Source organism: Vipera berus (assembly GCF_964194415.1).
Source record: "Vipera berus genome assembly, chromosome: 4".
NCBI lineage: Eukaryota > Metazoa > Chordata > Lepidosauria > Squamata > Viperidae > Vipera > Vipera berus.
In genome coordinates, this window is record NC_138206.1 from 110,637,833 (window position 1) to 110,664,744 (window position 26,912).

The 26,912-nt window shown below is 40.1% G+C and overlaps 1 protein-coding gene across 1 annotated transcript in view; it reads left to right on the top strand.

Moving 5' to 3' along the window:
- Positions 1–26,912, top strand: part of KLF12 (KLF transcription factor 12) — a gene marked incomplete at its 3' end in the record, with an annotated part of 230,349 nt that overhangs the window by 116,798 nt on the left and 86,639 nt on the right. Inside the window, 1 exon segment of the mRNA XM_081326857.1 lies at positions 11,795–12,332. Coding sequence (XP_081182983.1) covers positions 11,795–12,332 — 538 coding nt within the window.

Genomic DNA, 26,912 nt, shown 5'->3' on the forward strand with positions numbered 1-26,912 from the left:
TAACGCTAATGGTGTTACCTAGTTTGGGTAATGGAACATCAGCAAGAAAACAGCCAAGCTCAGAGAACATTCAGGATAACTCATTTCAACCCTGAACTACAAATATTGGTACAGAATACATTACGTGTGCCAAAGGGATGTGCATCAAGAAGGGGTGACGGCTCTGCTAAGGATATTTGAGGATGCTGAGATGTTTCCATTGCCATCATCCAGCCTCTAGAAGTCAGCTTGACTGGGTGCATCTCTAACGCATCTGGGGTCCTATGAGCTGTGCCATCTAGATATCTCAGCTGTGGTTGGGAAGGGATAGCAGAAGAGGGACACTGCCCAAGATTAAATTCAAGATAAACTTTGAACAATTTACTAGTTTCTCCAGTAGTGACTCTTTTCTTTAGCAATTTTTCTAATATACTTTAGCTCACAGTTGTATTCTTGTTGCCTTTTTAATGTTGTTACTATTGTTTGAGTGTGTTTTACTTCTTTTTTTAACAGAATACAGGCTTGGAAGGGTTTTGGAGGTCTTCTAGTCCAGCTCAAGCAGGAAACTCTATACCATTCCAGACAAATGGTTATCTAATGTCTTCTTACAAAACCTCCAGTTTTGGAGCACCCATAACATCTGGAGACAACCTGTTCCACTGATTAATTGTTCTCCCAGTCAGGAAATTTCTCCTTAGTTCTAGGTTTTCTTCCCCTTGATTAATTTCCATCCATTGCTTCTTGTCCAGCCTTCAGGTGCTTTTGAGAATTTTATACTGTTTAATTTATGAGGTCATGTTTTCCTTTAATATATATTTATATTATATTTATATTTATTAAATTTTTATACCGCCCTTCTCCTGAAGGACTCAGGGTGGTGTACAGGGCAATAAATATCGAAATACAAAATACAAAAGTTAAAAAGAATTAAATAATTATGCCCAATATAATTCAATAATTAAAACTATGTTAAAACCCAAACCCAAACCCCAAACCCATCAGACCAGGCCAGATTGTTCAAATAAATAGGTTTTATTGGAAAATATTGGAAAAGCTTCCATGTTTGTCTACCTGGACTTGTCCATATTGATCATTGACTGTGGCAAAAGGTTCCTAAGGGAATTATATTTTGAAAAACCAGCCCTTTGATGAAGGTTAGATGTTTTACTCCTTTGAAGTCCAGAAGTGCTGGACTAGGCCAATTGTAACACACACACACACACACACAGGCCAATTGTGGCCAATACAACATTCATAGAAAAAGATTCACAACTGAATTCTTTTCCTTTTGATAACAGATCTGACTCTGGCATCTCAAGTTCTGCATAATGACATTTTCAAAGACCTTTTATCTGAATAAACTGGCGGAGATACAATTAATTGTCCCATAGGGATCTAAATCAATAAGTAGACCTCTGACACCACAGCTAGAGATTGTTTGCAGTATTGTCAGATCTTCTCTACGTTTGCTCTGAGAAGGTAGAATCTGAAAATCTCCTTTCAAAGGGCAGATTGAGGGGGATGTTTTTAGATTGAGGTGCATTGCAACTCCCCATGAACCTGAACATATCTGTGGAAGATGTAGAGGGAAACTTTGACCTCGAAGATTTGGTCTCTACAAATCAACCTGCCAAATCAGTAGAACTCTGGTGACCCATTAACTGTCTCAGAATGTGTAGGCACTGACGTTGTTGAAAATGTAGAAGATCAGGCTAAAATGCCAGCGGAGCTGTGGCTGAGATATGTGTGACTCAGTTGAATGTGAATTGGAAGCAAAATTGGCTTCATTATACAATCAGCAAATGTTCATGGCCATGAACATTTCTAGAATAAATCCTCTCTGGCTGTTATAGAATGGCTCCTTGTGCTTCTCTGTGAAATATAACTTCTCTTAAACCTACAGATCCAGAGTTGATGACAACAGGAGATATGTTTTTTTTTCCCCCTATTCATCCATTTTGTTCCCTTTTTGCCAGATTCAGAATTAGTTTATTCTCTGGAATAAACATAGAGTCCATCTGACCAGAAAGGATAAAGAGTCTCTCCTGCTCCTGATTCCTTGTCAAGAAGACCCAAAAGCTTTCAGCGCCAAAGGCTGCTCAGAATCAAATGATGCATTTATGCCCAGTTCGTTGAAGGACAGAATAATGAGGCTTAAAGCAGTAGATTTGTAACAGGGGGAAAAATGCATTTTCTCCAAAGCACACAGCTTTAATCTTTGGGAGATTCACAGCAAGCAATAACCAAAATTGTTGGGTTTTGAAAATCCTGGGTGGCCATTTCATAGACCTCTTGTTGCGATGAGGCCTTGATTTCCATGGGTGGGGATGTGTCTTGATATAGCACAGATAAACCTCTTGTCCAGTGCCCTGGAAGGGCATGAAGGAGGAGGTCACGTCTGCAAACTAAAGGGTAAAGGTAAAGATGAAGGTTTCACCTGTCCGACTCTAGGAGGAGGTGCTCATCTCTGTTTCTTAGCCGAGGGAGCCAGCATTGTATAGAGACATTTCTTTGGTTGGGTGGCCAGAATGATTATAGGCCAAGGCACACGGAACGCTGCTATCTTCCCACCAAAATGGTACCTATTTATCTCCTCGCATTTGCATACTTTTGAACTGCTAAGTTGGCAGGAGCTGAGGCAAATAACGGGCGCTCGCCCCAGTCCAGCTAACCTGGACTGTCAGCTTTCCAGTTGAAAAGCTCAGTGTCTTTAATCGCTGAGCCATCACCCCACCCCCTCTTCATTTTCAAACTGAAGAAGGCTAAGCAAACCAGACACATCACTAAAGTTTTCCACTTCACTTCCAAGGGGCCCAGATTACTCTTTACAGGGCGACCATATTTATTCACAAAATAACATCTGAGGTTCAGCAACATACAGGAGAACAAGGTAGCTCAAGTGTACAATGTCTCAATGCAGGGATCGTGGCTCTTTTTTAAGTTTAATTAGGCAGTTTCGCGGATTTTATGTTGAGCCAGTGGTGGCCATCTCTATGAACCAGGCTCTCTTTGCTCATTTGTGAGGTTGATTTAAGCACCTCCAGATGCTTAATCACCACTGGTCCAAGAGCCTTTATCATTGTAGAGTCCGTGTTTGTCAGAGGTATACATGTGATTTTTTTCCTGTTCACAAACAGACCATAAAGTTGGGATAATGTTGTGGTTAAGGGGTAGGACTTGCACTGGTGAGGCTGCAGAGCTCGCTGGGTAACCTTCCATCTCAGCAACAACCTACATGACAAAAGTCTCCCAGGAAAATGAAGAACTACAAATACAGTTAATAAATCAGCCGAATAAATCAATGTGCTGAAAGATATACCGAAAGATCCTTGTGTTGGGATTGTTGGTGTATTTCGCTCGACTCATGTTAGGTCCTCTCGCCATCCTGCTTGTTTCGCTATCTGTAAAAGCAGCTTGTTTACAAGCGTTAATGTGTAGGCAGAAAAATTGTAAAAGCATCTCTGTGCTGTTTGTGTAACCATTTACAAGGCAGCCTACCCCTGATCTTGAAAGCAAGGCGCGAGTTGCATGGACACCCAATTTATTTGGGGGAAAAAAATGTTTTTTCTCCTGCAGACTGAATGTGTCCATCGCTTTCGGTAGTGATAAAAAGAAATGAATAATTCTGCAAAATTGCTACTATGCCGTGAGAGCAGGCCGAGAGTGAAGCTGCAGATCTCTCTAAGTTTTCCAAAACCAAAATGGTCTTAAGAGGGGGAAAAAACATTGCTGGATTTATTAACATATTTCCTGATAGATGCTCTCTGTGTTGTCTAAATGCATAATTTTCTAGGCACAAATATATTACATTTCATGGATCTTGTATGGCAGGGGTCCTCAACCTTGGCAACTTTAAGACTTGTGGACTTCAACTCCCAAAATTCCTCAGCCAGCTTTGCCAAGGCTGAGAACCCCTGTTGTATGGACTTTTTCATTTATGTTTCATTCTATATATCTTGGTAGTATTTAGTATTAGTATTTATTATATTTGTAATATAATATACTTGGTACCAGGAAGATCTTTCATGAAGACAGAACTAATATCTGTGGCTGTTGTTTCAAACTTAGTGCCTTTTACTGTAGTTGCATGGTGGACCCACCGAAATGGCTGCTGTACACATGTTCAACACCTGAAGGTTGTGATCCCAGTGTGATTTCCTGAAAAATGTTCAGCTGAACTTCTCCCACTAAAAATCTGCAGGTCAACTAAGACTCAAACTAAACCTGAGCAGCAATCTCTTCTTGACTGTCAGATATCAAGGAGTAAGGAAAATTTGGGTAGTGGTGGGCTGCCCCTTACATTTGGGGAGCTGGTGGCCAGATCATATGTCATGTTAACAGACCAGGATTGGGCAGTGAAATTCAGAGCCACAACCTCATTCATGGCTTGAGATTCAACCAGAAAAATCTCTCCTTTCTTGGCATATTGTGATTGATAAGAAACTTTGCTACAAAGCAGACTGAAGACTCATAAAGCCTTTGATGTCTTCTCCTTTAGTGGGAGGGCATCATTCTCCCTCTTCTAGTTAATACCAAGGTGTTCATTTGACTTTATTTGTTGCTAAATCCAAACAGAATCATGATGGCTTATAGAAATTAAATTAAAGTATCTGTAGCTGTAGTTTAAGCATATTGCTGCTGCTACCCACTGTGTCTAGTTTTCACCCATTTCATTGCTCTTTGTTTCATGGCTTTGCAGTTGAGTGGTTGTTGGGTGTTGACATTGGCATAACTGACACCTCCACCCTAAGAACCTGGCTCTCAGATGAACTAAATGAGGCATGTGTGATACTGAGGTTTTGGAAAAGTCCTTCAGAATAGGTCTTTTTTCATGTCTCCCTGATGGTTGTCCAGCACTTCAAATAGTCTTAACTCAACACAGCCAATGGCAGCCCATTAAGAATCAGAATAGAATATTCTCTTAGGCCCAGTTTTAGAGTTTATTCTCCAATAGAGAAAATTAACGGCTCTTGCTAAGCCTACTTGGGAATTCTTCAGATCTCCTAAATTCTCAAATAGGCTTAGCACTAGCCGCATCTTTCAAGGCCAATTATTTTTTTCTATTAGCCATGAGGGTATATCATGTGGAGGGGAACAAGGACAAGGACAGCATCTGTGAAGGACCTCTCTAGAAGGAAAGACCTGGTTTGACCTTGGTTGATCTTCAAGCCCAGATGTATGAATGCCTAACTCAGGGGTGTCAAACTCCCAATGCCACGACGTATTGTGACTTTTTTTTGCCATTGCTGGGAATGGGGTGGATGCGGTTTCGCTTTGATGCATCTGGCCCACGGGCCGAATTTGACTTCCCTGGCCTAACTGAATTCACTAAGCAAGTTAATCTCAGTCTGTCTCTTGAGATCAGTTGGGTAGCCACCAGCGAGAGAACCTTTTGTGTAGCAGCATCCTAATTTCAGTGCCAGGTGCTATCCATGCTGTTCTTTCAAGTCTTTTAATGATCTTTGATGCTGATAAAATCTAGATTATGCTTTGGGGCATATTAGGTATTACATTTTATATCAGTTGCATGTATCTTCTGTTTCTATGATGTTGTTTCTTTGCTTGTTCTCCATCGTCACTTGTTTTGGGGATGAGACAGATTTCAACACAGGCCAAATGGTCCTACTCTTTATCTGTTAGGGTTGAGAAGAACCTTGACCTCCTAGCTTCCTTTCTCACCAAACATGTTGACAAACATAAGCAATTTACTGATGTGTTTTTGTTCTGGAAGAGCTCTCTGCAAATCTAATGAGATTTAGATAAATGTAATTCTCGGGGACATGTGTGTGCAAAACCTCCAGCTTATGGAAGGTCTTCCACAGGCTAGGGCTGAGTCCTGTGCATTGCATGAATGCAGGATGCTCACATTTTGAATAGTGCAAAGATATATCACTGATTGAGATACATATACAGGTAGTCCTTGACTTAGGACCACAGTTGAGCCCAAAATTTCCTTTGCTAAGTGAGACAGTTATTCAGAGAGTTTTATTCCATGTTACACCTTTCTTGCTGCGGTTGGTAAGTGAATCACTGCAACTGTTAAATTAGTAACTTGCTTGTTAAGTGGATCTGGCTTCCCCATTGACTTTGCTTGTCAGAAGGTCACCAAAGATGATTACATGACCTTGGGACAATGCAACGGTCACAAATATGAGCCGGTTGCCAAGCATTTGAATTTTGAGCATGTGACCATGGGAATGCTACAATGGGTGTAATTGTGTAAAATGCCCGAAAGTCACTTTTTTCAGTGCTGTTGTGACTTCGAACGTTCACCAAACAAGCTGTTGTAATTCGAGGACTACCTGTATATGTTTTGTAGCATTTCAAAAGAATTGTGTCCAGTGGTTTTTCTTCTCTTAGTGTTTTATCTAAAGAAGTAAAAGTGATGCTGGAGGCTGATCTTTGCTTTTGCAACATTTCTTTAATTTTTGCTTTATTTCTCAGATGGAAAACCAAGTGTAGCCAGAAATCTGGTAGGGCCCCATGGAGGTGGCGTTCTTCAGATGTCAGACTAGAATGGTGGATGCTTGCTGGAGGAACAATCAAACACCTGTCTTTTAGATTAATGATGACATTTCCCAGAAACCAGCTGCTGGGCGTCCTTATTCCCTGATCACAGTTAGCAATTTCTTTGGTGAGGTTCATCCAGGAACAATTTCTATTAAGATAAAATCTAATCTAGCTCATAATCTTTCAATCAGGAGTCTTACTGAACTTCACATGAATTTCAAGATGGCTTCCAAGAAGACCAGGTGATAGGACTGTTGTCACATTGATGTAGAAGCTGTTCAAGAGGCCTGGCATTCTTCAGAGGCTCTATTCCATATCTCTGGAAGAGAAGAGAAAGAGTGGTTTCTTGATTGCAGTGACAAATGTATCCTCCTGTGGCTGTCGTTTTTTTGTCATGGGAATGAACTGAACTGGTGGTTACGAAGGTTTGAGCGTTTCATCAATAAATGTCCAATCGACAATGATTCTAGTACCTCAGTGTAAGATTTATGATTCTTGAAAATCAGAACTGAGTATGCAATGAATTTTTATGTAACAGCTTTGAGATTTCTCCACAACTGGAACAAAAATTGTTCATTAATTGGCTATAAGAACATGGTTGATCAATTAAAATTCATTTAAATCCATCCACCTTTTTGTATTGTAGAAGGAACTCCAATTCAGCATTTAAAGCTGAATTGACAACATACATAGATAGAACAAGTTTCAAGAAGGGTTGCAATTTCCATATTTTTGCATCTTACCAAAACCTTGGTAAGATGCAAAAACGATACTAACTTCTTCTTTTTTGTTAAGGCATTGACTGCAGAGTGAGATAAATGTATTATTTCAGTATGAAGATAAGTCATCACTTATTTATTGTAGAAAAAAAATATCTGTGTTATAAAAACACAATGTAATAGCTTCAATAAATTAAGTTACCATTGTCTCTCACTTCTCTAATTTAAAGTTGCCCTTGATGGCTTAAATTATCCTGTCAATTAATCCACTGAAACATTAGTTGATAAAACTGCAGTCTGAAGGGATTAAAATTGCAGCTTCCTTTCTTAAAGAATGAAACTGTATTAAAGTGTCATTTTAATTGCCAGCCGCTAAGGACCTGTGTGCAAAACTAAGCTTCTTGGCTGTGGGGCTTCTTGTGATTGAAAATCATATCTTCTTGCTTCCTGTCTACTCCCCGGATCATCTTTCTTGGATGCTTGGATGATTCCCCCTTCTTATCCAATTCTTCAGGCTCTCCTTGGACATTTCTTCTTGGCTCTTAAGCAAACAGAAGGATGAGACCATGGCCAGCAGTTGGCAAATAACATCATGGAAGCCAACTCAAGGTCATTAGCAACAGACATTCAATGGAAGTGGCCCAAGGGCAAATAATAATACTTTTCCAAATGCACCAAGAAGCATCAGCAAACCAGCACTCATTATTATTATTATTTTAAATGCGCAAATTTAGCAGACAATAGCAGATTATAGGATACTTGGCTCAGTCCTCTACGGTTATGTACAAGTAGCATGTGCTGGGGAGGCAAATCCAATTTATAATTAGCTAATAAATCATACAAGTCATATTGAAGTGCAGGCTTTCTTTATTGGATGGCTGATTTAAGACTTAGCGTAGAGACATATGGCTTCTGGATGCTGGAATAGGAATTTCTGAAAGTCCTGGTTGCTCCTGCTGTGACTGGGCTCCACTGTCTGGGCTGCAGCTGAGATTTGAGCAGATACCGCCTCATATCACTGCAAGGTTGGCGTGCCAAATTGGAAGGGATTGGCAGAGTGTCCACCGGATACATCAGCTCAATTTAAGCCACCCAAAAATGTATCTGGTATATGTTTTTTTCTCATGATGGGCTAGATCCACCCTACAAAAGAGACCTGGGGCAAGTGGGAGCATCACCTTCTCAGAAAAAGGTAGGTCAGGAGGCCTTTAGACCATCAAGTCATCGTGCCAAATGCAAGCTGCCGTCTTTCATCTCTGCTTTCCTTTGAAAGTAATCATATTGTATCTCGTTGGGTCATAAAGAGCTTGATTTATTGAAGCCAATTCGTGAGCCACTAAATCATTTTGGTCAAATAGCTGCATTTCACGGCTTTCGGCTTTATCCCATTAAAATTTCAACTCTGTAATATGCAATTATGTGTATACTCAAAGTTAAGATATTATTTTCGATGTAGGCAAAAAGGAAGTATAAATTTCTCCCCTTTAATTTGTAATGTACTCAGGTTTGACAGTACTAATTTGCACTGCAAAGTAATTTGGACATCAGAAGCATATGTCAACATGAAAAGTAACTGCAGCTGGGTCTCTGGGGAGCCCGGCTTAAATCTGTCTCGTTGCAGTTACAGCTGATGTGCTCATCTTCATTTTTGACCCAATAATGATAATTTATGAAACCTGCGCTTTTCTTCTCCTGACAATTTGCTCCACTCAGGGAGCAAAGAAATAGGATCATCATTCTTCTCCCTCCCTCCCTCCACCCCCACCCCCACCCCAGATTTCTTAGCGAAAGGTGAAGTTTCCCGATGAAGCATTTGATTCTCTCACTGTACATAGTAGCACCCTTGCTTTATCCTAAGGAAATAAGACATAACACAACTGGAATTTGTTTACTGGATTTGGTTTTCAGATGTTTGGTGGGTATCTGGAAAGCCGAGGTTGAAGAAAGGTCCTGAGCTCCGTGCCAGAATGTGGGACATGGTTTTCCCTTTTTTGAGTTTTTACAAATTCTGATTTCCACTCCTCTATCATGATCTAAAACCATACTTTGTCAAGTCTTCTGAACCAGGACGTGTTACACCATAAATTATTTGAGTGTGTGTGTGTGTGTGTGTGTGTGTGTGTGTGTGTGTGTAAATTTTTTTGGCTTGCTAACAAAGAATAAAGGGAGACCGATATGATCATTTCAAACTTATTTGTTCTCATCAGTCAGCCATACCCTTCTGAGATTCGAACCTGGGCCGGCTGCGTCTTAAGCAGTTGTTTTAACCCCTAGGCCACAGGCTCTCTCTCTCTCTTTGTTAGCTGAGAAGCAAGGAAGATATGTGTTAAATGTTTGTTAAGTATTTAGAATGCACTTGCTTAAGTCCCAAACACGGGACAAATCTTATTTACTGTTTCAGCCTAACCCAAGGCCATCTACAGGCAGTAGCCACAGCAGTGGCAGCTCATATTTGTGTAAATTTTTTTGGCTTGCTAACAAAGAATAAAGGGAGACAGATATGATCATTTCAAACTTATTTGTTCTCATCAGTCAGCCATACCCTTCTGAGATTCAAACCTGGGCCGACTGTGTCTTAAGCAGTTGTTTTAACCCCTAGGCATATATATATATAAACTGGGATGGAATAAGAAAAACTAAAACAGTTTATATTGCTAAAAAATCAAGCTTTTGTTAGCTAACACTAAAGGCAGCCACTTGTTTAAGGAAGCTTGGTTTTCAAACCACTCTTCTATCAACCGGCACGTAGCCCTCCCCGCTGCATACCAGGCACTAAGGAATTGGGAAGAGGAACAACGTGTGCGATATGGAGGCAAACAGCGCAAGCACTTACAGAGCGCCTCATTGTATCAAAATCAAGATTGCACAAACACACAACCACCCTGCATTGTAGAACACAGGAAAGAAGAGAAACAACCATTTAGAACCTCTGGTATGAGAACACGGGCAATGACTAGAGCTATGGCTATAACACATGGAACTGTTAGCAATCCACCTTTGACAACAGACACCCAGAGACAACTACATCCCCCCCAAAACAGATGTGTGACAACTCAAAGGAATACGGCCAGCCTCAACAAACAGACTGGTGACGTGTTCCATGAGAGGAGTCCTCACCCCATCCTGACAATGTTGGCAGTTAGCCAACAAAAGCTTGATCTTTTAACAATAAAAACTGTTTTAGTTTTTCTTATTCTATCCCAGTGTTCGCTTAGTTTGTTAATTTTTAATATGTCTGGGATTTGCATTTTTAATCAAGGAATATATATATTTTGGGTTGGAGAAACTCCCTTCATTGCATCTTAGGCAATGAATGCCTATGGAGATTCTCAACCATCCAGGTCATAATTGTCCCAAAGGTGCTTTTCAAAAGGCAGCTGGACTTTCTTGTTCTTTTTCTTTGAGAATGTTTTGCTTCTCATCCAACAAAAGCTTCTACAAAACTGAAGATGTTTTTTTGGATGAGAAGTGAAAGATTTTAAAGGGGGGGGAAAGCAAGAAAGTCTGGTTGCGTTTTGGACAACTATGACCTGGATGATTGAGAATCTCCATAGACATTCATTGGGCTTAGGCAATGAAATTTGCTACATCCCTGACGTGAAAGCTAAAGAGCCCACCCCTATCTCCTTCCACCTCTGTCTGTCATTTTTACTGACATTTTTGAGGTAAGCTTTGGGTTGTGCAGAGGAGAAGACCAGACAGTTTAAGTGGTTTGTGATTGACGCCTTCATTGCATTTTTCTCTAATGAAAGCCTGGTCCCAAATTTCTTTCTTTCCAACTTGCAAAGCACTTGCCTTGGGTTGAGGCTCAACAGCTGCTATATCAAATAAGGAATTGACCTCATCCTGAACAGGACAAAGTGATTCCGCTTCAATAGGCTGGTCAGATGGAGTAAAAGTAAAATGAGTCTCATATTCATTTTGGAGCTGAGGTCTGGAGGGGGCATGGTTTTGTGTGCTGCCTGCATCCCACAGATGGGGCTTTGCTTGTTTGTGTGGACCAGTTTCTGGCATGCCGTGGCCCAGTGCCAGTCTACAGACCAGGGGTTGGGGACCCCTGTTCTGAGGTACAAGGTCACTGAAAAAAGTGACTTATGATAGTTTTGCAGCATCCCCGTGGTCACGTGATCAAACTTCAGATGCTTGGCAACTGGCATGTATTTATGACGGTTGCCATGTCCTGGGGTCATGTGATCCCCTTTTGTGACCGTCTGACAAGCAAAGTCAATGGGGAAGCCAAGTTCGCTTAACAGTCATGTTACTCTCTTATCAACTGCAGTGATTCACTTAACAATTGTGGCAAGGCAGGTCATAAAAATGGGGCAAAATTTACTTAACTGTCTTACATAGGAACAGAAATGTTGGGCTCCATTGTGATCATAAGTTGAGGACTGTTTGTAGCAATGGCCATTGTGGTTACTTGTTGTGGCTTCTGTTGAAATGGAGAAGAAGTAAAGTTGAAAAATAATGAATCACCTCTTCAGTCAGCAAAAACACATAAGGTGTGTCACGGTGACCAAATGTTCTGATGTCTCCGAAGGCTGTTCAGGTGGGATGACCTGTTTTTCTTCTTTTTCTCTCCATAGTCTCCCAACGTTCATAACTACCCAGATATGGAAGCCATGCCCCTCTTGCTGAACACCATGAAGGCAGATCCAGAAGAAGATGCCTTGTGCACGGATCATTTCCAGACGCAGACAGAGCCGGTGGACTTGTCCATCAACAAAGCACGATCCTCCCCTCTTGCCACCTCATCTTCACCAGTATCCATCACAGCCTCTGCGCTGTCCCCCTCTTCCACTTCAACGTCCTCTAGTCGGCCAGCTTCGTCCCCAACAGTGATAACCTCGGTGGCATCTGCAGCATCGGCACCATCAGTATTAACTCCAGGTCCACTTGTGGCATCGGCCTCAGGTGTCGGAGGGCAGCAGTTTTTGCACATAATCCACCCGGTTCCACCTTCCAGCCCCATGAACCTACAGACCAACAAAATGAGTCACGTCCACCGCATTCCTGTGGTGGTGCAGTCGGTACCGGTGGTCTACACTGCAGTGAGATCACCAGGGAATGTCAATAACACTATAGTAGTACCACTACTAGAGGACGGGAGAAGTCATGTCAAAGGTAAGAAGATCTCTTACAAAACAGGCTTCCAGAGAAGCACAATGGAAGAAAGCTTCCTGAATCATTCCAATTTACTCATGACTTGAAAACCAACCAAAGAGTCTTCTTCTTCCATGTCTAGATCAAACTTTAAGCTGTCAGAGTGAAGCTACCTTCTTGGCTTTGTTGTTGGCCCAAAATAAGTCATTATCAGTCCATGTTTCTGGTAGTAACTGACATACCAGCAGATGGGCCAGGCTCTGAGTCTCTCCACATTTACATACTGTAGTGTGTTGTTATCCACTAAGAGCCTCCACTTGAGTATATTAGTTTTATATTTAGACACTCCAAATCTCAACCTATCAGGGTCCTCCAAGAAATATAAGGAAGATCGATTTTTCAGCCATATCTTGCTTTAATGTTATTACTTTCTCGATGGTCTCCTTCCTCCATCTTTTTGTTCAATTTTGTTCTTGATTCTCAGTTTTTTTCACCAACCAAAGATGAATGTGTATTAACTGCGCTTTGGGCCAGTTATTGGAGAGACTAGCTAATGAGCCACACAGATGATATACCAGAGTATTTACAGTATAACTTGATTTCCAAGTGGAACATTTTGAATTCATGTGCTGCCATTGCTATGAATTCCCTCGGTGCTTTAGATAAATTCCTGGCTTGTGCCTTTCTTGCCTCTACAATGGGGCTGAGAATTGATTTATCTTACAGGTTTGTGGTGAGAACAGTTGTAAGAAAATGCATGTGCATGCCTGGTCACAATGTAGTCTTTATAAGAAATAAATTGTGATTAGCAGTAGTTTCGGAATAGTGGGAGTGTAAGCTCTCCATTGGGGGAGTAAAAGGAGCCCCTGCAAGTTTTATTCTGCTAGTCATAGCCAATTTTAGGGGCAGTGCTCATCAGCACTGTCCAAAGACATTTCCACAGTCATGTGGCCAACATGACATCCTGCCACAGTGCAGAGCATGCTATGAAACATGGAGCATTGTTACTTTCCCACTAAAGTGGTACCTATTTATCTCCTTGCTTTCGAACTGTTGTGTTGGTAGGAGCTGGGGCAAGGACAGGAGCTCACCCATCAAGTGGCATTTGGGTCTCAAACCTGGCCTGCTGGCTTTCCAGTGATAAGCCCAGTGTCTTACCCACTGAGTCGTCGCACCGCCCCTCTGTTGGAGGAGTGGGGAGGCCAAATGTGTTGGATGCAAGAATAGAAGTGTGGAGTTTGTGCCACAATGTCACCATCCCCTTGGCGTAGAATGCCTGTGGATTATCGTTAAAAATTACCTGGTAGATGGAAGGAATTGTCATCAGATTTGAAGATGGAAGTTTAGGCATATTGTCTAAGCAGCAAAAAATAATAATAATAATAATAAAAATGACTTCAACAGATTCGAACATTTGACCAAATCTAGCATGGTAACTAATGGTGTGAGCTCCTTCACCTGGGTAGGAAAACACCAAATGACAGGGAGAATGTGACATTCTGAGACTGGCTTAATGGATTCTAGAACTGAACAAGGAGAATAGAATTGGAGATCTTGAACCTACAGCCTCTATCTGCTTTACAAATGCAGAAAGGACTTATGCATGTATGCAGTCCACCAGATGTTAGGAGAAAAATCAGATGGGCATTTTATTGAACATTTCTGTGTTCCACAAAATAGATGAACCTTGAAGTAAGACATTTGTAGGCCTTGCTGGGTTTGATGTGATTCCAGATGTGTCACTCTAAGAATCTATGGAGATTCTCAATCATCCAGGTCACGATTGTTCCAAAACTGTTTTTTTTCCCCCAAAAGGCAGCTGGAATTTCTTGGGTTTTTTTTTCTTCTTCTCTGAAAATGCTTTCCTTCTCACCCAAAGAGCTTCTTGGATGAGAAGCGAAACATTTTCTAAGAAGAAGCAAACCAAGAAGATCCAATTGCCTTTTGGAAAAAGCACCTTTGGATTGCTCTTAGAGGTTTTGGATTGGATCTTGCTTCTTCCTTGTCCATAATATATATAAAGAGAGATACGGAAGTATATTTCCATATATTTCTTTACATTTTCTCACTGTGAGCACCATCCAGGAGTAGAAAATAAAAGTAATTTCAACCATGATTTCTTGCTATATTTTAATAAAATCCAGCACTCCAAGAAAAGGGGAGATACACGCCTGTTCTAAGAGTATCCACCCAAAAAGGGTATATGTAACAATCCTGAAGTTATTTTTCATTTGCCTTTACATTAATTTTCACCGTGATGGTAATTATGTGCTGCTGCTCTTGCTTCTACTAGCAAGCAGTTGTGAATTTTGTAAATGTATTCCTAAATCTTCAGAATTTATTTTCCTTCTCAATTCCTGGATGTCTTTGTGAAGTGCAGCTCTATAATGTGCAAATATTATTTGAATTCCTTGTGGTCTCTGGGTGTATAATCCTGACTTTATAATGGGCAGTAGAACATTTGTGTTGAGATTACTGGTGCGCTGTGACATCCCAGTAGAATTTGTCCAAAATTATCCCATGAGCTAAATGGAGACTCAAGTCTGAATTTTCCTTGTTGTTGTTAGTTGCGAAGTTGTGTCTGACCCATCGTGACCCCATGAACAACGTTCCTCCAGGCCTTCCTGTCCTCTGCCATCTTCTGGAGTCCATTTAAGCTCACTCCTACTGCTTCAGTGACTCCATCCAGCCACCTCATTCTCTGTCGTCCCCTTCTTCTCTTGCCCTCAATCTTTCCCAGCATTAGGCTCTTCTCCAGTGAGTTCTTCCTTCTCATTAGGTGGCCAAAGTATTTGAGTTTTAGCTTTAGGATCTGGCCTTCTAAAGAGCAGTCAGGGTTGATCTCCTCTAGGACTGACTGGTTTGATCGCCTCGCAGTCTGAGGAACTCGCAGGAGTCTTCTCCAGCACCATAGTTCAAAGGCCTCAATTCTTTGGCGCTCAGCCTTTCTTATGGTCCAACTTTCACAGCCATACATTGCAACTGGGAAAACCATGGCCTTGACTATGTGCACTTTTGCTGGCAGGGTGATGTCTCTGCTTTTTAGTATGCTGTCAAGATTTGCCATGGCTTTCCTCCCCAGGAGCAAGCGTCTTTTAATTTCTTGGCTGTAGTCACCATCTGCAGTGATCTTGGAACCCAGGGAAATAAAATCTGTCACTACCTCCATTTCTTCCCCATCTATTTGCCAGGAATTGAGAGGGCCGGATGCTACGATCTTGCTTTTCTTAATGTTGAGTGTCAATGAATTTTGCTAGTTCCTCCTAAATGCAAAAGTTCTGATCACAGGCATGCCTCTTAAAGGCCAGTGTTTATCTCTAGAAGACCCTCTGAAATTTTATTTTCCCCAGGATAAAATTTGCATTCTGACTGCCATCCACAGATATTCAATTTATATTGAGACCTTGGCTAATCTTTTGTCTACTGTAGCCTTTCATAGACATCTATACGAGCTTCTCACAAGGGAACAGAAATATAACCAGTACAATCATGTTCTTCTTGCTTGCATTTAACACTTCGGAAACTCTTTTGAGGCAGGTCATACATTTGGGCTAAAGACTTAGTTCCATAAAAGGGGAAGTGATCCCTATTGGCCCAGATGGTGTGATGTCACAGAATGTTTACTAATCTCTCACTTGTGGTGGGGATACTCGGCGAAGACTAGCTTTGAGAACTGGGAGTGACCTCAGCTGGGAAAATATCGGCAAGTCTTAGAGACCGAAAAAGCAGCCAGGTTTTGTTAGATATTTTTAGGAAAGTCTTGGCTGAAAAGCTGCACATTGAGTCCCTACATCGTGTGCTGCTCAAAGCTGTAATTGCTTTTCTTCCCTCTGGCTTTGCTTTATGTTCCAGGGTGAATCGGTTATAAATTAGATACTTGATGTGATTTAGGTCTTGACACTCTCAAGAATTCAGCTTCCTGTAAATAAGTGTGAATTCAGCAGTATTCCACTCAAAATGAAAAAGGCTTCAGATTTTCGTGGAGTAAAAATGATCTCCGTAGATGTGTGTTTGAATTATGTGTAGGTTATCCTTTTTCTATGGGTCTTTATGACTGGTAAGAACCCAGGATATCCACAAACAATGCCTTGATTCAGAGGTACAGCAAACAGAGGCTGATGGAGAGAAGGATATTGATGATCTCCAGAATCTCAGAAGGCTATGATGGAAAGTGACAAAATGTAAGCCTGGGGGCTGAGCCTTCTTTTCGGAGGTTGCACCAGAGCACATTGCTAAGCTGCAATGTCCTGTTAAATCTCCATAAAGGCCTGAAAACTAGAGTACGTGTAATCTTGCTATAAATTGTAATAAAAATTATTCAGTAGACATGGTATTATGGCCATTAAGTTCACGGCCGTTGCTGCTGTGTACATAAAGTTTTATGGAATAAATTGAGCGGTTTTTTTTCTCCCCATTTTGAAGCAAGCTGCTTTTGATTTAAAATTTGATTGGTGATTGTCAACCATTTTCCTAAGAGCAAGATCATTCATCATGACATTCAGTAGGGGGGAAAAAAAGAGAAGGGAAGGGAAGAAAGCTCTGGGTATTTTCTCCATGTCGAAGCACAAAGAAAAGCTACACACATTTTTTTTCAGCTATAAGAAGATCAGAATCAAAATAGAGCTGGAAGGGACCTTGGAGGTCTTCTAGTCCAACCCCCTGCTCAAACAGGAGACTCAGTCTACACCATTTCAGACAGGTGGAAGTCCAGTGATGGAGCTCTTATACCTTAAACTCTGCTCTTTTTTATTATTATTATTTCAGACATGTTTTATTGCTTTTTTTTAATATTTACATATACAGGTATTTGTGAAACAATATGGTGGTTGGGTAGTTAAAATAAGAAATAACCAGTTGGAAATAGTTCAGGTTACCTCAAAAGATGATGCCCTCTCTACTTCCCTTAGTTATTACATAGTCAGAATAGGCAAGTTAGTACATTTCTAGTTGTAACCTAGTCAATCAACAAAACTTAAAATATATTTTCAGTAATACATATCAATATCTTGTTTTTAAATTTTATCTAATTGCAATAGGATATTCTAGAGTGGCCTACAAAAGTGGTAGACAAAAGCTTAATTTTTGGGTAACCCACAATTCCCTATTTCAATAAAGAGTAATTTTGTCTTTTGTCTACAAAAGGTATATTGTTCATGGCAAAGCATTCTTATGTTTTACCATTAAAGTCTAATTTTCATCTTAAGAAATCACCAGTTATTAGAAATGTAAACTCTGCTCTTATGCCTCTTTCCTCTCTCCCAAAATATTTGATCAAAATCTTCTCTAGTATAGTCAACAGCTACCCATTTTCTTCCTCACTTTGGAAGACAATTCCATTAATTTAAATGTTTGGGAGTTAAGGGGCACTCTACAAAATAATAGAAGGAGTCTTAGCAAAGAAAGGTAAAAGGTAAAGTTTCCCCCGCACATGCGTGCTAGCTGTTTCCAACTCTAGGGGCCGGTGCTCATCTCCGTTTCAAAGCCAAAGAGCCAGCGCTTGTCCGAGGACGTCTCCGTGGTCATGTGGCCGGCATGACTAGACACCAAAAGCGCACGGAACGCTGTTACCTTCCCACCGTAGTGGTCTCTGTTTTTATACTTGCATTTTACGTGCTTTCGAACTGCTAGGTTGGCAGAAGCTGGGACGAGTAACAGGCGCTCATTCTGTTATGTGGCACTCGGGATTCGACCTGCCAAACTGCCAACCTTCTGATCGACAGGCTCAGAGTCCTAACCCACTGAGCCACCGCGTCCCTGATTAGCAAAGAAAAGAGGATGACAAAAGAGGTTTTGTTTAGATGTCTCCAAAGCACCTGATCTCTCACAGGTTATATTAGTTGTACCTCAGCATAGTATCTACTCTCACTGGGTTTAGTCAGGATACTTTGTCTCTCTTTGTAGATATTTTAAGGAAATGTTTGTCTGTTTATTATGATCCTCAGGGACTCCTGGCAGTATGAGTTGCAAAGAACATTAATTTTATCCTTTTTTTCTGCATTATCCCTCTGAGCCTAGCAATGAAATTCTGCCTTCATTTTCTTGGTGAAAAAAAAAAATGAAATTAAACCAAGAAATTTACTACCAAAGTGCTGGTAGATTTTTTTTTGTTCTGTGCTAAAGTGATGGATTTGCACTGCTTAACTTCCTAAAAATGTCCAATCTCAATTTGAATACAGAGGGACCTGTGCGTTATGGGGAATTTGGATACATAATTTGGATGCCTCAAAGATGTTTGTTAAGATACTGGTTAAGATGGGGGGGGTAGAGGGAGAAAGAGTCACTAGCAACATATAAAGTCAAAGAGTCTTCCATACTCTATCCAGTATTCTTCTTCTGAGCTGCAAGTATGGTATCTGTCTATTTTCTAGGTATCTTGGTTACTCTAAGCTCATCTTTTTATTTATTTATTTATTTATTTATTTATTTATTTATTATTTATTTATCTATCTATCTATCTATCTATCTATTTATTTATTTATTTATTTATTTATTTATTTATTTATTTATTTATTTATTTATTTATTTATTTATTTATTTAGATTTCTATACCGCCCTATTCCCAAAGGACTCAGGGCGGTTTACAGGGCAGCATAAAATACAATATAAAAGATAATATAAAATTAAAATGAATTAAATTAATTAAGCCCAACAATCAAAACAATATTTAAAAAGCTAAAACCCCTTCAGTCCAGGCCTGACAGATCGAAAAGCCAGGTTTTCAGGTCCCGGCGAAATGAACGCAGATCGGGGGCGGTCCGGAGTTCCACAGGTAAATCATTCCAAAGGGCAGGCGTGCCCACAGAGAACGCTCTTCCCCTGGGAATAACCCGCCGGCATTCCTTAACCGGTGGTATCCTGAGAAGGCCCTCCCTGTGGGAGCGCACGGGACGAAGGGAGCTTGATGCCGGCAGCAGGTGTTCCCTCAGATAACCCGGACCCAAGCCATTAAGGACTTTATAGGTCATCACCAGCACCTTGAATCTCACCTGAAGTGCAACCGGAAGCCAATGCAGCTCGCGGAGTAGAGGTGTTACATGGGAGTATAGGGAAGCCCCCATCACAATTTAGGTGCCCTTTATCAAGTTCTCAAGGACCCCAGGGTTCCAAGACCCTACATCATAGCTTCTTAAAAGACAATGAAGTGAATTCTAGATCTTAGAATTATGTATTTATTGAGGTTTTTAATTCAGAAATCTTCTTGGATAAAAGCTCATCATACTGATGAGCTCAACTTTTTTTTTCTTATTTTGGAAGTTCAACCTTGGCAAAGATTTCCTAGCTTATTAAGACACCATCTGGCCTGACATCCAAGCAGAGAAGCTTTATTGGCTCACGAGCAGGTCAGATTTTGCCTAGGTAGGTAGTTAAGCATGGATACCCTTTCCTTGCCAACCGGTGAACCCAGAACCTCATCCCAATCAATGTTACCTGAATTACAACTGACTGGCATTGAGGAATTTTAGGAACAATGCCCAGAAAGCATCATCTTAATCATCCCTTCTGAATGAACAAAGAGAAGAATGCAGGGAAGCAGATTGTTTCTCTGATCTCACAGCCAAAAGGAAGTCCATCAGCCTGGTTGGAGATCTGAGTGGAAGAATGCATAGACGTTCCAAGATTTAAGAATAAAATTGGTTGCTAGTTCAGAAAAAAACATGTACTTTTGTGTCATAGGGTGGATCTATCAGTTTAGGGAAAGTAGATATTAAACATGTGCATCTGATGATGGAGAATGTCATTCTTCTCCATCTTTGGGGCATGCTTCTGAAATAAAATCTTAGAACCTTCTGTTTTGCATCTTCTTTCCTCCCTCCCTCCCTGGTTGTGCATCTCTGAAGTCCGCTCAGATGACAATATTTAAGGGAAAGGATCTTGAGTGCATCTCCCCTGTCTGACCGGGTCTATGACAATTCACCGTGGCCAACTTGCCATGGCCACCTCTTTTATATTATTATTTTAAATAATTAAATAGAATTGTTAAACTGTTCTGCAGTGAGATGTCCCACGGCAAGCTATGGCCATGGTGAGTTGGCTGTGGAGAATTGGCTTCATCAAGTTGGCCATGGCCATTCCCTTCTCACCTGGTAGGGTAGTCCAATTTCCTCAAGGAGAGGCAGCCCTGCAAATAAACTTTCCCCATGCCATTTAAGGCTTAAAGCTGATAATTAACACCTTGAATTTCATCAGAAGAACTCCTGGATAAGATTTGCTTCCATTCTATTTGGTAATGCTGAGGCAGTTTGTGGGAATTAATCATCCACAATGGCTGTTAGTGATGTCCATAATGATGTATTAAGCATTTTGATGCCTTAAGTTCATTAGCATTCATCATATCTGATCCACCACAGTCATGCTAATTTTAACATTCAAGGTTTGGGAGTACCTTACTTTGTTTCTATATTCCAGAGCTTATTCTACTGATTTTTGCTGAGAGATCAAGTCCTACCTAAAAACTCACCCATGGTAAGACAGAACTACTTAGAGTGTAGTCTTGCTTGAAGATCTAAGAGGTGGGGGGAAAGCGCTCAATGGTTTGAATGTCCTTAGATTTTCCGCAGATCAACAGGAGACAACAAATGTATCTAGATCTGCAGAACAATTTTTACCATGCTTTGTACAACTTACACATTTCTTTGTAGCTGAAAGCATTGTTGTTCATGTGTCTGAGGTGGTATGAAACTTTGGAAAGTGGTTTTTGAGGAATCATTCATACTTGCATGTATCATGGAATTTCCTAGGGCAATAGTTATATTAATGCAACACCTTAAGAGGTGGGCATCCTAGCACCTTCCTAAGTTGCTTTGGATTCCATAATTACATAAATGAGACCAATGGGATGATCTGGAGATGTTGCCCAAGAACTGGTTAAGCAAAATGCTTATGGAGATTCTCAATGGGTTAAGCAGCTTCCTGTTATATCTGGATTCTAAGAACTACAAGATGGATCTTCTGTCTTCCAAATAAAGGTCCTTGGGCAAATATTGCTTTCTTTTTGATCTACTATATGAAAGAAATTATCATGTTAAAGTTTTCTCTGCATGAAATTATTCAGAGAATAATTATCCCCTTTCTATAGATGAGGAACATAGCCTGAGGATAAAATGGTGAAGTTCTCAAGATCTTCTCAAAAAGTTCAACCACTGCAGTTAAACTGAAACCCACTGTTTGTGGATGGATCCCAACAGACTGTCTCCAAGATATTGTGGATAATGAGTGCTCACTATTGAAATAGCCTCCTTTTGTAGTTATAATTTTCTTCTTGTGCTTAGTTCTTGATTAGTACTCCAATACTGCCATTATTAATTTAGTGAGGAAAAAATAGCCCAAGCACTTTATAGAATTTCTCCTCTCATTATTCTCTCAGTGCAAGAAATAGAAGATTTCCCATAGGTTGTAAATCCTATTCATGATAACTTTAGCAGATATCTGAAAAATGTGCAAGCCCAAAGATTAATCAAACTGTCCAAATACAAATCAAAGCTGTTTATCTTAACTTTCAATAATGCCCAGAGGATTGAAGAGAAGTATATAAAAAGAGAAGGACATTTTCAATTTTTTGAAAAAGAAATCTGAAATAAGTATTCCTGAACAGAATTCTTTTCTCTGAAAACAGAAAATATATATAATGTTTTTGTCCTTTATAACCTGAATGCCAAATCTTTATCTACTGGAGAGGGTGGGAGGAGGGTTGTGATACTACAAATTTCCACTTAGAATGAACAAAATCCTGGAAATTGTGATACAAGAAATATATAAAAGGTTATGGCTGGCCTAGAATATAAGAAACCTATGATGCCAGGTTAAGGTTAGATTTGTAGTCGTAGGAGTCAGAATTAGCTGACCACCAGATGGCACCAAAGATCTGCTCTGGATCTCTTTTCTGCCACCTACTGACAGTATAAATTTATACATTTATAACTGTCCCCCTCTTCCTTTCTTAAAGATAAGGTTCTTCCACTCATTCTGAGGAAAGCCATCTTCTGCTTCTGAAATTAGGGAGTCTTCTCTCTCCCATCATTTGGTACCTTTCTTTTATTATCTTGTGCTCTCCTACTAAAAAGCAGATAAGTTGAAGAAAGAAATCCTGCAATAATAGCAAGTCAAGGGATAGGAAGGCATAGCCTGCCTCAGTTTTCCCACTTCTTCTGCTGTAGAAAGAGAATTAAACCCTGAGAGAGGTGTGAAAGGTGGAGGACCAGACTGAGTGGGCAGCTGGTCTCTGCTTGTCTGAGAAGTATGTCTCTAGACAGTATGTTTCTCTAGATAAAATTTTTTCTCAGAATCTTTGCATTAATCACACATAAAACAACTGAGACTGGAGGGGTTTTTGATTTTGGCCCTTAGGATAGTCTTAAACCTGACCTATTTGGTGTTCTTGGCAGTATTCTGAACTAGAAACTGTCTGCAGAAACCAGGTTTAAATATGCTGTGAAGATAAAGTGCAGTGGGCTAATTTGCAGCTCTTGAACCCAGGCTGTGTTAAGTAGAGTGTCAATGCTGCTAACCTCAAATGTTCTTGCTTGACAAGAGATGAAGAAGTAGCTATTTCATATGTTAAACTTGGGTATTGCTTTAAGAGATTGGGTTAAGGCTGGGAGGGGGGAAGAGGAGGATTGTTCCTCAAGGCCATCTGAAATTAAAGAAGATAAGAACTTGGCGGGTTTCCTAACGGAAGGGAAACTGATTCTTTAAATTAATTGGAGAATATGATTAATGACAAAATTAGAAAGGTGGAGAATTGTGTTTAATATATTGTGCAAGGGGGCGGAGATTTCAGATTCCAGCTTCCTTCGAGCAAGCATTTGCCGGTGTATTAGGCTAAATAAAGGACTTTTAAGGTAAACAATGCCTCAGAGTCACTTGAAAAGCCCATATGCCGGAAACTTAACATAGAGCACCTTGTTGCTTCATCCTCCTTTCAGAGGGGTTTCATGAATTCTCTCTCCAAATCTTCCCCAACAGCAGAGCTGCCATCCACAGCACAATCATCTCAAGAAGGTCTGTGCTCTTCTTGGAGGAGAAACATCCCCAGAAGATACTTCTCTTCAGATGGTCAGCAAAGCATCCCTCTGAGGATTTACGCATCCTAGACCTCTACAATGCTAGCCCCTTCCAACTTTATTGGTGTCTCACCGATATGACTTTCCTTACTCAATTCCTGACATCAATAGCCAGTGATAGGGGCCAGAGCTGTAGCAGAGCTCCACAAAGTGACAACAGTCCTTGGTCAGTGTTAAGGAATTTGTTTGTGCAGAGGTCTCCTTGTGCTACCAAAGAGTTTGCACAGACAAGGAAGGGCACTGAGAGCAGTAAAAGTCACACAAGAATACACTGAGTTATAAAAACAAAAAGTAGTTTACTTTAAGGTGGTGTAAGAACAAAAATGCACAGTCAAAAATAAACAGTCCAGGTCATAAACAATAGCAACAGTCCAAGTAGTAATCCAAACTACAAAGTCTTCTTACCGGTCCAGAGGTCAATACACAGTTCAAGTTTACAACAGTAGTAAACCAACAGCAGAGCAAAAACAGTAACAGTAGAGATCAGTGAATTCAGAGAGAGAAAGAAGCTACGTTCCTAGCTTCCTCTTATGGCCATGAGAACACTTACACACCCATTGGCCAATTAACAACTTAAAGACATAGCATTATGGTTAATATATTTTCAACCCAACATTGTAGGCTAACACCATATGCCTAACATTCTCCCCTTTGGGTAGAATAATATATAACTCTTACAATCTTATGCACATTCTTTCACAATTAGCATTGTGTTTCACAGCACTTTGTACCTTCGTAAAATGGTCTGCAATATTTACATCAGATGGACAATACTCTAACTGTATTAATTTATCTTTGACACATTGTCTGACATTTAAATAACGAAGATCAGTATGTTTAGATCTTGTTCTTACTGCAGCACTATTAGCCATCTTTATCGCAGCTTGATTGTCCTCATACACAATAAATGGATCATTTACATTTAAACCCATATCTAACAATAATTGTTTGTACACTAGCAGTTCTGTACATAACACTGATAGACATGAAAATTCAGCCTCCATTGTAGATAAGCTTATGTGTTTTTGTCTAATAGACTTCCATCCAATTAAAGAATCACCCAACATTACAGCCAACCCTGAGGTAGATTTACGACTGTTTGAATCAGAGGCAAAACTCGCATCTGCATATGCAGTAAGGATTAACTCACGATTTGGCTCTAGATATAACGAGTAGTGAATAGTCTGCTTCAAATACCTTAATACTCGTTTAGCTGATTGCCAGTGTCTAACAGTAGGATTATTGTTGTACCTAGCTAATTGATTTACACAGTAAGAAATATCAGGTCTAGTCCAATTACTCAGATACATAAGACTTCCTATCAAAGATTGGTACATAGTCTTATCAAATACAGGACTCTCAACATTAGTGTCCTTAAAATCCATAGCCATCGGAGTTTTTGCTGGTTTACACATTTCCATATTGTATCTCTTTAATAACTGAGATATCTTACTGGCTTGCGACACCTTAAAACCCCTATTTGTTTTCACAATATCTAACCCCAAATAGTGGCTAATTTCTCCAAGATTTCTAATTGTGAATTTATTTTGCAATCTTGAAATGATAGTTTGTGCTTCTAACTCAGTTTTTGTTATTATTGCAATATCATCTGTGAATAATAAGAGAAAAGATAATGCTCCGTTGTGTTCTCTTCTAAACAAACAAGGATCAGCATTACTGGCTACAAAACCTATTGCACTTAACTCATTAACTAAACATGTATTACACTCATAGCCTGATTGTTTCAATCCATAGAGGCTTTTCTTTAATTCCCAACAATCATGGTCTCTATCACTGGTCAATCCTGGTGGTATTCTTAAATAAATAGTATGTTGCAATGGAGCATGTAAATATGCAGTTTCAACATCTACATGATTAACCATATATTGGTTTTTAGCCGCCCATACTAAAGCTGCTCTTAAAGTAGTTGCCCTTAGACTGGGTGCAAACACTTCGTCATAATCCTCAGTAGTTTGGGCAAAACCTTGTGCAACCAAACGTGCCTTATGGGTTACGGTCCCATCTGCTCCCTTCTTTATTTTATATATCCATTTGCAACCTATAGCTTGCTCACCAGGTGGCAGTTTAGCTTTCTGATAAACCTTAAGATTCTGCAAAGACTTCAACTCCCTGTTCATTGCAGCTTTCCATGATGCTTGTTCCTTTTCAGGATACATCCTGATCTCATCATAGTTAGATGGCTCTACACTAACTTGACATACTATACTAGCTTCATAGCGATCAGGTGGATGTCTGATACGCATTGAACGCCAAGGAATTACAGGGCTTTGAATTTCTGTCTCCTTTCCTTCCTCTGATTCATCTATTATCTCCCCTATCTCCTCTTCATCTTTTATATTTACAGGAGATGTATTATCATTACTAGTTACGTTATCAGAGGAGTCCTCAAACACTAGAGGATCAGTATTAACAGTTACTTGCTCTAACCTATCCCAACCAACGTGCTCAAGGAATTTTGCACTCGCACTGTTATATACATTAGTTGTGCCTCGTTCCCAGAAACGATATGATCTATGGTTAGCTTCATAACCTACAAAGTATAATTGCCTAGCCCTATGTTGGCCTTTACTCCTGAGTTGTGCAGGAATGTGGACCCAAGCTGGGGTGCCAAACGTGTGCAGGTAATCAAGGTTTGGTCTTCTACCATGCCATATAGTATATGGTATTTTACCAGTAGAAGTATTAACAACTATATTCAGAACATGGTTTGCACATTTTGCTGCCTCCCCCCACAGTCTATCTGTTAAGCCAGAATCTCTTAACATAGTTCTCATCATGGCTTGTAACGTTTGCCCACGTCTCTCAACAAATGCATTATGTTGAGGTCTATAAGGGGCTGAACGTTTATGCTCAATGCCAGCTGATTGTAGCATATCAACAAAACGCTTATTTGTAAATTCAGTACCATTATCAGTAATTATGCACTGAACCTTTCTCTTTGTTTTTCTCTCCACGAACTTCAGCCAGTTTGCAAATTGTTGGAAAGTATCTGCCTTTGACTTAAGCAGATAACAAAAACCATATCTAGAGTAGTGGTCCAATATACTTAAAACATAACATGACCCTCCTAAACTTGGTTTCATGGGTCCAATTAAATCAGCAAACACAACTTCCAAAGGAACAGTTGTTTTGAAGCTGTTTATCCTGTTTACAGGAGTTGCCTTACTCTTTTCCTGATTACAGGCATTGCAATTCAAATACTTACTACATGGCTTCAGTTTAACTCCCTCTACTAATTCCACTGTTTTACGTAGTGAGTTAAAGTTTACATGCCCTAACCGCCTATGCAATAAATGTATACATTCATCATGTGGCTTCTTGTTCTCACATATTGAGTTAGCTTTAACTGTACTAACCTGGTTACTTGTGAGAATGAATAAACCATCTTTCAAATTAGCAGTTACACAGGTTCCATTCCTCTCAATAGTGCATTGCTCCCCTCTGAATGTTACCACAAACCCAACCTTAACCAATTCCCTTACAGATAACAGGTTGAATCTTAGCTTAGGTATATATAACA